This window comes from Miniopterus natalensis, chromosome 2 (assembly GCF_054644295.1).
Source record: "Miniopterus natalensis isolate mMinNat1 chromosome 2, mMinNat1.hap1, whole genome shotgun sequence".
Lineage (NCBI taxonomy): Eukaryota > Metazoa > Chordata > Mammalia > Chiroptera > Miniopteridae > Miniopterus > Miniopterus natalensis.
The window spans coordinates 77402523-77415294 of NC_142082.1; the positions used below are offsets into that span (position 1 = coordinate 77402523).

A 12772-nucleotide genomic window follows, 5' to 3' on the forward strand; every position below is an offset into this window, starting at 1 on the left:
TCTGAACAAGAACCACATCTCTTGACTCTGCGCTTTGCGCTCAGCCTAATCCTGGTTGCTGTAGACCTGCAGACCTGCCTATTTCCAGAAGAGTGGTCTATGGAATATGCATCTGTACTTAGTATCAGTGAAAAAATAAGTATTATTTTTGTTTTTACCTAAAGAAAATCTTAGGGGCACACAAAATTTTGTGATTCATGCTTGCTAGGACCTTACTTGTCCCCAGGGGCATTAACTTTCAGCACTACCTAGGAGGGATTGGACAGGACCTGACTCTGTCCCCAGCCAATCCTAGAGGCAGGAGGTGAAGGAAAGGTGACAGAGCTGAATTCCTTGTTTCATCCTTCTAGTTCTGCACGCCTCAAGAACATTTCCAACCCTCTCCATTGCAGGGGTTTCCACACCTGCAGCGGGAAGCAGTGCAGAGCTTTCTGTGCCATGAAGGCAGCCTGCCAAGGGCCCTGGGAGTCTGGCTGCACTCTGCCTTGATTCCCTGTCTCTCCTAACTCTGCCCTTCCTGTGATTTTCACATTTTCCCTTCCATTTTACTTTCAGCAAATCTCTGGGGAATGCAGTTTTTGTTCTATTGCTTCATGTAATTTCCAAGGCTGAGAATGAAAATTATTTCCTTTCACAAGCCCTGGCTGAGTGTCTTTCACATCCCGTCTGTGTTATGGGGTGATTTATAAACTGTGGGTCTGGGTCTTCCCTCCCCTCCCCATAATCCCATCATCATTTAAAACAAGACACTGCATATGAGCTCCAAGCCCCGAGGTCAGGGCATCTTCTGAAGGTGGCCACTGGGGCTTTTGCTCAGAGGCAGAGATTCAGTGGAGCCACAGTGATGGGAACATGAAAGGCATTCACTCCTGTTCGAAGAATACAGAAGGGGCCCCACAGCCAAACTTGTGATCTATGAGAATCGAGACCCAAAGTCTCAAAGTATAGGGACTGGCTTTGAACTGAGACTGTAAAAGCACATTTTCCAAACTTGTCAGGATTGTGTTTCATTTGTAGACTTTTATTCTCAAAGGGACAGTGAGGAAGAGATGCAGCTGAAGAAGTTTTGAGCTGAAAAATGAAGTTACTTTACTTTGTTACCATAAAACTGAGATAAGGGAAAAATTAAGTCAAGGGGTTCCCTTTCTCTCTGTTACAATAGAGCACAGAAGCCAGAGGGCAAAGTGTCACTAACAAAGGGATGTGTCTCTGTCTGATCTGAAGACCGTTCTCTGCCAGCTGCCTCTGCAGAGTCCTGTCCAGACCCTGGAGTCCCTTCAGGCTTGAATTCTTCAGAATCTGAAACAAGATAGAAGGGTGAGCGAATGAGTCAAGCCTCAGACTGGCCTCTGTAGTAAGGGTTTTCTGTCTGAGCCATGCCCCAGAAAACACAGTGTGAGCACTATGGGCTTTCTTTCCACCCCCCGCCCCCCAGGCAGGAGCTCATCTTCACAGCCCAGGCCAAAAAGGTGCATACAGACCTCAGCCGTGTTGCTACATTATTTTTTTGACCCCACACTGTGACATCTTGTTGGTCGCATACTAAATCTTTTTTTTTTTTTTTTTAATATATTATGTTGATTTCAGAGGGAGGAAGGGAGAGGGAAAGAGAGATAGAAACATCAATGATGAGAGAGAGTCATTGATTGGCTGCCTCCTGCATATCCCCAGCTGGGGATGGAGCCCAAAACCTGGGCATGTGCCCTGACCAGGAATCGAACAGCGACCTTCTGGATCCTAGGTGGATGATCAGCTGAGCCACGCTGGCCGGGCACATATTAAATCTTTACCTGTGCATAACTCACATAAGAGCACCAAGCCTCCAGACTTGCTGCCTTGCGACTAAGGTCTGAGCATCAACAGCACAAAGGCTGAGGCTCATACCCAGCATGGCCACTGCTCCTTATTACCATCTCTGGGCCTCATTTATCCTCATCTGAAAAGTGGGAAAATAACGATTACACCTGCTTCCCAGGGTCATTGTGATAATAAAATTAGATGATTTATATAAAGTGATTACATAGTGTCCCAGGTAGAGTACAGACTCAAAGATGCCTATTCTTATTTCTAAGTCTGGAGACCAGGGGGAAAGCACTGGAAAAGCACCACCCCTGGTCTGTGAGCCACAGCAACAGGGAGGGAGCCGGACTCAGAGAAGGAATGGAAACAGGCCTGGATGGAAGACGCTGTCTCCACCTCCTGCTCTCCCTGCAGTTTCATTTGGAAAGGTCAGCATCTAAGATTTGAAAGTCATATATCATTCCCACTTCTATTTTTTTTTCTTTTTACACTAAATTAATATTCTAGAGACATTCAAGTTCAGAGATGTTTATGTACTACATTTGAGGTTCTAGTGTCCTAGAAATCAGGAAATGCAGGAAGGGCTTCTATCTTTAGCCTTCTGTTCCCAAATGAATGAATGACTTCTTTCACCATTAGGGGCTGTTAGCACCTCAAGCATCTTCCTGAACCTGGGTCAGTGATTAACTTTGTCTTAAGATTGAAAATAAATGGGTAGTTTTCACCACAATTAGACTGAGACAAAGCTCAATGTGCTAATGTACTAGTCACTAATGAACATAAGTAATGATATACATGTAGAAAAATTGGGGCCACTGGACCTCTCCCCAGTCTCTTTCCAATCTCAGGGCCAGGGTGAGGTGAATATTTGGGAGAGGACCCTCTAGAAAAGAAGGAGGGAGTTCCTGGGACACCTAGAACTATGTCACTTGTGCAACTCCAGATAATAATTCATATGGAGTGCGTAGCACATGCATAAATTGAGGCTAATCTGAGAAGGAATCAAAGTTCACAAAAACCTTCAAGTGTGACATTTTTATAGGGTATGACCAAATTAGAAATGGTTAAGTGGGAATGTCCTTAGCTACACATTCACTATACCACATCTTCCTCACACCCCTGTCCCCCAAAGACGGAATCATGTTCAGCAATATGTTTGTAAATTGTTAATTATTCAGATACGGGGTTTTGTTTTTGCTTTTTGCTAATTCTCTACTAGTTTTATTACTTCAAACACTATTCCTTTCATTTGGAATTACATAGTTTATTACAGTACTGTTTTTCTTTGCGATGTAAGCAGTATTATAATTTTAAAAGGAATTAAATTTTTCAAAAATGGAAACAGGTAGGATAAATGATAAGGAAAGAATGGTTGAAAAGTTTGAGATCAGTTTTGGTACCATTGCAAATAAAGGAAAAAAGAGTTGATTACAGATAGAAATGTAATTTTTTTCTTTTGAGAAGATATGGCTGTCTGCCTCCAGGTCTATAAATGCTCACGGGTACTCCATCTAACATCTTTCTGTGCCTCAGTTTCTCCAGGTGTAAAAGGAGACTAAGTAATACATCTATCTCCCACTCAACTCACAGAAATGTTAAAAGGACCTATGAGAGAAAATAGCCACAAAATAATACCTTGATCAGAGAAAGTATTTGTTTTGTGTCTTTGTAATTTTACCAAATGTGGGGGTTACCCTAATGAATATAAAAACAACCAGAAGGGGTTGGAGTTCTTATTTAAGAAAAAAAAAAGGAGGAAATATAGCAAAGGAAAACTTTGCCTTCCCCTATCAGCACTCAGGGTCTGATTATGACATGTGCATGCTGCCAAACAGCACCATTATTGCTTTGTAACCAAGATGAATAATCTATTTTCTGGTTTAACCCATCCACAAAGAATTCTATAAGTAAACTCAACACTAGAAACTAATATTTCTCATATCTCTTAGTCTCTCCTTAGTCAACACTTTATGTCTTTTTTCCTTCTAATTTCCCTTCTCAGAAACTTTTCCACTTAGCTTTTCGTTGCTGATTCATTCCTCTCACCTCCACAGCACACTTTTCTCTCTCCTAACCTGGCCATTTTTCATTTTCTTGCTTATCTGTGGTCCTCCTTCTCCATTTCTACTCCTGTTTTTCATGAATTTCTATTAAACTAATTTTCCTCTTTCCCTTTTCACTCCTTGAGGAAAATTTTCCTGATTAACGGGGAAAAAAAGATGATGAGGCAGCTTTGTGTGGGGAGAGGACTGAGATGGCATATTGAAAGCTGGACAGGCCAAGTGTCACTCTTTCAATGTCAGTCGATGCCACCTGACAATTCAAACAAGACTTGGTCAGCCCAGATTTGTAAGACTCTCTTAAAATTTCTACACGAATATATTTGACATTTTAACTCCAACCCAACTTCACAGTTCAGATGGTGGAAGAATTTCCTTATTTACTTGAGGTGAATTCTCATGCATCCTCATTGGCTCTCATAAGACCAACCCTCTAGGACTGCCTATTAGTGCCACCATTTTCCTACAGTAAATGCTCAGTATTGTGCACATTGTGGAATGTAGCATTCTGGTTAATTAAGTTTTATGATTCATTGAGAATTGAAATGTACATTGTCATACGTTACTAATATCTAGACACCTGGAATAATCTAAAAACAAAAGCTAAATTGAATGACAGTAACCTTTCTTGGAAAATTCAGAGGAGACATCAGGACTCACAGATTAGCAGGGTCATTGCAAGTGTGTTATAAATGTGTAGAAGTACAGGATAATTGGATTTCATTGGTTACAATGTCAATGTGGCTTTTGGTATGTGACAGCACAAGTCGCATGGAAAATGAGTGTACCATGTGAAGCACATATGTCTCTTTAAAATTTCCCTCCTCTGTTTTGAAATGTGTTTAAATGTTCAAAAGAAAGAAAGTCATGACCTGCCAAGTTACAAAACACTGTATGTATAAAAATCCCAGTTTTGTGAGAAAAAGTATATGTGTATACGCATACACAGGCACTGTCACACATACAAGTCCGGGAAGATAAGCAACAAAATTTTGATAGTAGTCTTTCTGGGTGATGGAATTACAGATGCTTTTGTTGTCTTCTTTTGGTTTATCTGTACTTTCTGGTTTAAAAAAATAATAATATTTAAATATTCCTTCTATAATGTAAATGAATGAACAGATAAGTCCTCTTTAGTTGAACAAACCAACACAGCCCAGTAAAGAATTAAAAGCACCTTAGAAACCCATTTCAATATAGATTAAAATGATTAAATTAAAAGAATGATTGCAGAAGAAATACTTTTCTCTTTGGAAAACAACAATCACATGAGTCATGTTCTCTGATGTGAGCTTTGGGTGCAGGTGCTGAGATGCAGGAGTGAAAGCAATGTGCCATTTTAGGAAATGCTGTTACCTTGAGGAATGTAGGTGGTATTTGGGTCATTGCCTAGTTGTTACAAGCAGGGCTGTGTGAGTCATAAAGTATATGACTTGGAGTTACAATAAGGGATTCTTACATTTGCAATTAAAACAATTTCTTATGCATTTCTGCACCTCTTTCTAACCTCCTAGAGAGAATAAAAGATGGGAAACCACCTTTTGGTTTCAATGTGACTCTCCATTACTGGGGTTGGGGTGGGAGTGTTGGCTTGAGCCTGAAGTCAGATCTTCAGTTGAGTCATCTCAGTTGTCTAAGCTCACCTCTCCCAGTAATTCCCAGCAAAGGGCCTGTGGCTGGGCATCTTGTCCTTCTGTACCTCTCAGCCTGTCCCTCCCCCCACCCCCGGCCCTTATTCTGTTTGGTCTCCACGTGTGCAGAGCACTTTCTCTCCTTCCACTTGGTTCCATCTGGGTTAATTTTACAATACATCCTCCTGCTCTGGGGAAAGAACAGGTTGACCATACAGGAGGTATGAACAGAGAAAGGAGCTATGAATTCTAGAAGTGATATTTTTGGAGGAAAACTCCACCAGTGGGAAAATTTTATCCTCATAATAAAAAGGGTGCAATGGATTCCCCAGGTTTTAGGAGAGGTTGTCATTCTAGAATCACCCACTCCCTTGCCTCCTACTTCTACCCACAGGCAAAGAGGCCACACCCTGGAGGACTAGTTCTCCAGCATCTAGAAGCCCCTGTATTCTCCAGAGATCAGAGAGGCTACATGCTTGCTGTGGCCATTCCTGCCATCACCCACACCTTCTCCTAAAGGTTTTCCAAGTCCTCAGGGTGTATCCAGCATCACCTATGCTCTCTGTTGGCCCTGTAGCACCTTGCACTAGGCTGAAGTCCTGACTTCCATGTGGATCGCCTTCTGCCTGCTGATCTAAAGCCCTGTGTATGCAGCAGATCATTCTCACTTTTTTTAATCCTCACCCGACGGTATGGTTGTTGTTTTTTATTATTGATTTTTAGAGAGAGAGGGAGGGAGAAAGAGAGAGAGAGAAACACCCATGTGAGAGAGAAACATCATTCAGTTGCCTCCCAAAATGCACACTGACTAGGGATCAAACCCAAAACCTAGGTATGTGCCCTGATTGGGAATTGAACCAGCAACTTTTGGTGTACAGAATGATGCTCCAACCGAGCCACCCAGCCAGGGCTCATTGTTATTATTTTAAACCCTTGTAATACCTCTTACAGTTTTATGCCAAAACCCATGGATTTGTTAAGTGAATGAATTCTCAACAATAGTGATTAAGCGGTTGTCATACCTGACATGACTTCAGCACTTTACAGTTTTCAGATGAAAAATATCCCCTCCAGTCCTCAAAGCTATCCCAGAAAGCAGACACTCTATGACCTCAGCTTGCAGAATGAGAGAAATGAAGCAGTCTTCCATCTATAGAACATTGCTGTGTTAACAACTCAACTCCTAGAAAGACTGAGGTTAAAAACAGCTATGCCATTCATCAGCCCCAAGTAGAAAAGGTCAGAAGGAGTTAACAGCCACACTTATAAAGGCCTCAAAAGGCTGTTGAAAAGCTGAGAATAGGGGCCCAGGCTCCTAAACCTGGCTCCAAGCCAGCTGGACCCAGGTCATTGGACATGTCTGGGAAAAGCTCTTGCATTGTCAAGACTCTGCAAAGTGAGGGGCAAGGACCTGGCAATAAGTGACCACAAACACATCCAAGAATCATCCATCAGGGGGATTGCAAATAGTGGGAAAGTTCTTCCTGTTGGGAAAATAGTCAGATTTGGAGGGATTGGCAATCCCCCTTCCCCCAGCAGGCAGACCGCTAAACCCTAAACTCAGTCAGGAGAGAGACCCTCACCATTAATGTTATCCAGAGGAACAATTAGAAGTTGGTGTAAGAAGTCCTCCAATTGACATAACCTGCTGTAAACCCAGCAAGTAGACTCCCCCAGCCCATGATCTATAAGGGTCACCAACGGAGAGGGGCCAGGGCTACTTGCCTAAGTGCTGTATGAAGGTCAGCCTGGAACCCATTATTATAATAATTGGGGGAAAAGTTAGGAGACAAGTTGAAGCAAGTTGAAATTTGAAAAACACACTAACAGGGGTCTGACAGATGCCAGTAGAGCCTGCCAGCAGGGACAGCTGGAAGGCCAATTTTTTAGTCAGTACTGAAAGATGGTGGCTTAAATATCTGAGTCAACACACTGATTTCACCCTGGCTCAATACTCTCATTTAATTGCACTGGGGAGTCTCTCCACTGAGACATCTAACACCCAAATACAAAGTGCAGTGAAAGAAAAGTGTGCCATTGAAGTGCAAATGAGATCCTGGGTGCAGCCTGCAGGCCTGGGTCTCACTGAAGCTTGTCCTATTGCCCCAGCTGATGGGCTGGCCTTAGATGGTCAATGAAACCTCCACTTTAAAGAAAGCTGAAGGAAGGTGTGAGCATCCCATCTCAGCTGGCCCTCAGAGAGGGGTCCATGTGTGTGCTTCCTGCCACCACTGCAGCTGCCTGAGCTGCCAAGGCCCTGAGACGTTTTCAAGGAGCGAGAGTCCTCATGGGAGTGAGGCAGGGCAGAGCCTGCTTCCCACACCAGGGAGACAAACAAACTTGAAGATCAAGTCTTATTTCTTCCATTTACTAGTTGTGGGATGTTACATAAATTATATAACATTTATGAGCTTCTAATTATATAACATTTATGAGTTTCTTACCTGTGCTATGGGAATAGTCATGGGACTGATGTATCAAATGAAATAATGTGGGTAAAATACCCAGCACAAAGTAGTTACCCAACAAATGCCAGTTCTCCACCTTTCCAGTTTCCCCCCAGCAAACAGGTAACCTCAGTTTCTCTAGTTGTTGGTATTGATTTTTGTTCAGGAAAGCAACAGTTAAAGAGGTTCTGAATCAAAGTCCCAGGTGAGAAATGTATGTCCCCTACCTCTAAGTAAGATGCCCAGCCTTGTCCAACCTTGTTGGTTTCCCCTGTGGAGGGATCCCCATGTAGCAGAAGTCTGATAAATGGATTCGTTCACCATCATGGAGCATAAGGAGTCCTTAGACCTCCCCTTCTGAGATGTTTATGGAATAGCCATTTAGGAATACAATTGGCAGAGACCTTCTTCCTTTGAATGTCCCCATGGAGGTCCCGCAGCTTGCCCTAGATTTCATGTTCATACTTTTTGTGTATGGCTAAGAAAGCTCAAGGCCACATTGTCCAAGGCTCCTGCCCACCTCTCTGACTACATCCCCTACTGGCCCCTTCCTGCTCCATGCCTCTCGAGATACACTGGCCACCTTATGCTCCTCTGAACTTGCCAAGCTTGTATCTGCCTTGGAGCATGGTGCAACCTGAAAGCCCCTAGCCAGATAGCCACATGCCTGGCTCTTTTCCTTCATGCGCCTTTCAGCTTAAATGCTGCTCCCTCAGAGAAGACTTCATTGGCCCTCTTCTCCATTACTCAGTTTTATGTTCTTAACATTTATCACTACTTAAAATGATCTCATTTATTTTGTTACATGTTGTCTGTCTCCCTCTACTAAAATGCAAGCTGCCTGGCCAGGCGTGGCTCAGCGGTTGAGCATTGACCTAGGATCCAGGCAATCAGGTTCGATTCCTGGTCAGGGCACATGCCTGGGTTGTGGGCTCGACCCCCAGTTGGGGAAATGCAGGAGGCAACCGATCAATGACTCTCTCATCATTGATGTTTCTATCTCTCTCTCTCCCTCTCCTTTCCTCTCTCTGAAATCAATAAAGATATATTTAATATATATATATATTTTTAAATTTAATTTAATTTAATTTTTTTTTTAAACTCAAGCTATGTGTCTAGTTCAAGGAACATCTCACCCCACAATAGTGCCTTGCCTCAACTCTCTGTATTTGTGGAGCACAAACAGTTTTTTAAATCCACAAACGTTGCATTTCCATACTGTAACAGCACTGGATTACTATGTGAGGACTGAACATTCTCAGAAACATGCAACTGTAGGAAGGGAAGGAGTAGGAGAGGAGGAGAATGCCTCCGGGTAATGGCAGAAAGTCCACTTGAGCTTCTCACTTCCCAGAATCCAAGATTCTACCTGACTCCAGATCAGAATGAGGGACGTTGTGCTCGGTCTTCTCTCACCAGAATTGAACAGAAGGGTGCTGATCACTTCCTAACCTCAGACTCTGGGGTCAAGCTGGAGAGAAGTCTTCAGGCATCTAGGCAATGCCCAATGCCAAGGGCTCAAGTGACACTCAATCTAAGAGATATTGCCTACTAAAAATAACAATTGCTAACTCTTTATATGAATTGTTAAACTGTCCTAACTCTTCCCATGAATTATCCCATTGACTTCTGAGGCTTTCTCAGTGACCACGGATGGTTTTTTTAAAATCCCTGGGATGTTGTACTCTGTAACAGACACACACTGCTGCCTTGTCTCAAAAGGTTAACTCTATTTGAGTCACTTGAGATGGGGATTCCATGAAAGGAGAGGGCGGCCGGGGCTGCACAAAACCAGAAAGGATAGGTGCAGGGGTGCTGTTGCTACAGTGACGCATTCTGCAGGCCCATCTCTGGTCCTTCGTTGCTCCTTTGTGACCCATCCTCAAAACCCAGCTCTTCCTGAGAAAAGCTCTTGAGGGAGCTGAGTGGCTCACGGGCAGTCAAACAGAGAAACTTCCCATCCCTCCCACCTTCAAGGGCAGAGCAGAGGCAACACTGCGGTAGTGCCAGGGCTCTGAGCTCTCTGTGAAGCGCCCCATGATGGGCGCAGTGGGGAGGCGCTTCTAGGAGGCCTACAGGGAGGGCAGTGTCCGGAGTAACTCTGGCTGGGGGGCATGTGGAGACTAACAAGTTTTCCCTAGTATTAGAGACACTCAGAAGGGCCTCCCTGGGACAGTTGGGGTGGGGAGGTGAGCGGGTTGGGAGAACATTAAAAAAAGTATTCAAAATACAGCGGGCAGCCAGTCGGAGGCCTCCTGCCCAGGGCCCCAAGCTCCACCGGAGCTGTGACTTTCTGGCTCTTTCCCATCCCATGAGCCACACCCCGGAATCCAGGACTCCCTTCGCATGCCACACAGCCCTGGGCCGGTGCCCCTGCTCCGAGGTACTCACCGTCTGCGGTGTCACCCTGGGGGGGCAGCTGCCGGCTGTCCGCGTACCTCATGACAGCAACAGCTCTGCTGTCTTGACTTTCTTGAGCACTTGCTTCTGCCAAAAAGCGTGAGGAGAGGGAAAGGTGAGCGCGCATGTGCTCGCGGACTCCCGGGCTGTGCCTCTGCGCCCGCGGCCCCTGCGTCGCCTGGGTGCCCGCGTGAGGGCTGCGCAGGCGGGAGCCCCGGAAACGTCCTGCTCGGAGGCGCAGGAGCCTCACGGGTTTAACGCGCCCTGGAAGGAGGATGAGCAGACACGCCCGCTTCTGAGGGCAGCAGCGGGAAGGCAGGGCCTGAGGAAGAGCTCGCCGCCCGCCGGCCTTCCCGCCGCTGCCCCTCGCGGGCATCCTCGAGCCGGTGAAGAGGCGCCGAGGGGGCGGCGCCCGCCCTGAGGACCCGGGAGGGCCCCGCTGAGGCCCCTGCCGCGACACGCCGCGGCCCACCACTAACTCTCAGCGCTGGGGGCACACGCAGATCTCTTCAAGTTCATCCTCTTGGTCCCCCCGCACGCCTCCCCCAGTCCCCTGCAAAGCCAGTGTGTGTCCCGGCGGGAGCTCACCTGAGGGGAGAGGCCCGTGGGGAAGAGCGTTAGTGTGCATATCAGTGTTTCCTGTCCCCTCCGCCATGGCTGGCTCTGAGGGTCTCCACCCCAGAGGTTAGTGGGGTCACATTCTGGGGCCTCCGAGACACTTAGGAAGCAGCGTCAGCACAGGCCTCCCCTGAGGGATCCTGGCCCTCCTGCTCCTGCGGAGCCTCCGGGCTGCGCTCCGCGGGGATGGGGGGCACGGAGGGGCAGGCACCCCCTGCCCCGGGGCCTGGCAGCGGAGGCTCAGGGCAGGAAGTCCTAGGCTGATGAGGAAGGGGGCGAGGGCAACGCGCAGAAGCACAAAAAGGAATAGGCGCCGCCCCCCACTCTGGGTTCCACACACAGGGTTGTGCCGTTTCTCTTTGGAGATACTGGCCAAGGGGGTCAGGCCGGGTGGAGACTGGCGCCAGCCCAGAGGAAGGGGTGACGCTCTGTTACAAGGCATACCTGAGGGCTATTTACTCTCAAAGGGTGCCTTTTCCCAGTTTGCACAGACACTATTTAGAGCCCGGTGGGGCTGCCTCTCCCTCTCTGCACCCCTTTCTCCCTCTCGTTTCCCAGGGTGCACACTGAGCTCTTCAGTTGGGGCACCATTACAAATTTCCTACTTGGTTATTTTTGTTTTGTTTTGTTTTCCCAGCTCAGAACTGAAAGCGGGTTAGATTCTACTGACCCAGACCATGTTCTACAATCCTGTTTTTCAAACTGGAAAGTTTGGGAACCCCTGCGTGGGAATGGGAGAAAGCAGTATCAGGTCTGAGCTAGGCATATCTTCCCAGCAAGATTCTGCCATCCCGTGCTAAAGCCTTCAGCTCTGTCTTCCTCTCTCCCACAAGCAGGTGGCAAGAAACCCCCACCCCCTTTACTTTGTCTATTTCTGACAACAAAGAAAAAAAGAGAAAAAATGATTGTTTATCCCTTTCTAGCAACCCTTTGTGCTGGGGGAAGATATGGTGAAAGGGAGGGGGCAGTGTTGGTAGGCAAGGCGCCCAGAGCCTAGAAATTCAGGGACCAAAAACTCCCATGAGGGTGGCTCCTGGGTTTTATTAGCCAGTTATCTATAGTTTTTAGTTTAGATCTTTCTAAACTAGTTTAGTTTAGTGTCTCCATCAGTAAAGTTTTAGTTTAATGCCTCCATCAGTATAAAAGTGTCCAAAACCTATCACAGCTCACAGGGACGCTAAGGTGAATTGGTATTAGAATAAAAGTACTACGAAAACAATTTTAAAACTTCTCCAAATACCCGTAAGTTTGTTGATATAGCCCCAATTATAAAAATAGTAGCCATATTTCATGTCCCAAAGAGACATCTGCATATATTAGCCATGTAAACGAGAAAGCTCTGGATTTAGAAATTTTTCTTTGCAGGACCCTGGAGCAGCTAAGATTAGCTTCTGTCCAAATGAATCCATTTCGTATCCCATTTGGTTCAGAGGTTCACAGTGGTCTGCCTCCTGCTACTGGGTTTCCCTTCTGGTCAGCATTTCTCAGCATTAACCAGGGTTGTTGTTAAGGGGCCCTGACAGGGTGGGATGGATGGGATCCACCTCACAGCTGCTGGAGACCTCCTTGTTGAGTTCTATATGCTGCTTTTTTTTTTTTGCTTTTTTTTTTTTTTTTTTTAGCACAAGATGCCAAACAGTGATCCCTGGTCCAGCTTAGCACTGGGTGGTTTTAACCTAAACTCATTCTTTTGTCATTCCTGGAGCTGGGTGAGTCACAGCTCCTTCTTCCCAGGTTTGGAAGCCAGCAGAAAGTGAGGAAGGTGGAAGGTTCCAGTGTGTGAGGAAAGCCTGTTCTGGATCCTCTGAGGCTGGGG

At 46.0% G+C, this 12772-nt stretch overlaps 1 protein-coding gene across 1 annotated transcript in view; it reads right to left on the reverse strand.

The window, feature by feature from the left end:
• Nucleotides 1-1021: 1021 nt before the first annotated feature.
• LOC107537733 (guanylate cyclase soluble subunit beta-2-like) overlaps nucleotides 1022-12772 on the reverse strand; it is a 71400-nt gene continuing 59649 nt past the window's right edge. Inside the window, exon 15 of the mRNA XM_087813733.1 lies at nucleotides 1022-1299. Coding sequence (XP_087669859.1) covers nucleotides 1154-1299 — 146 coding nt within the window. The 3' untranslated portion in view covers nucleotides 1022-1153. The remainder of the gene's footprint in view (nucleotides 1300-12772) is intronic.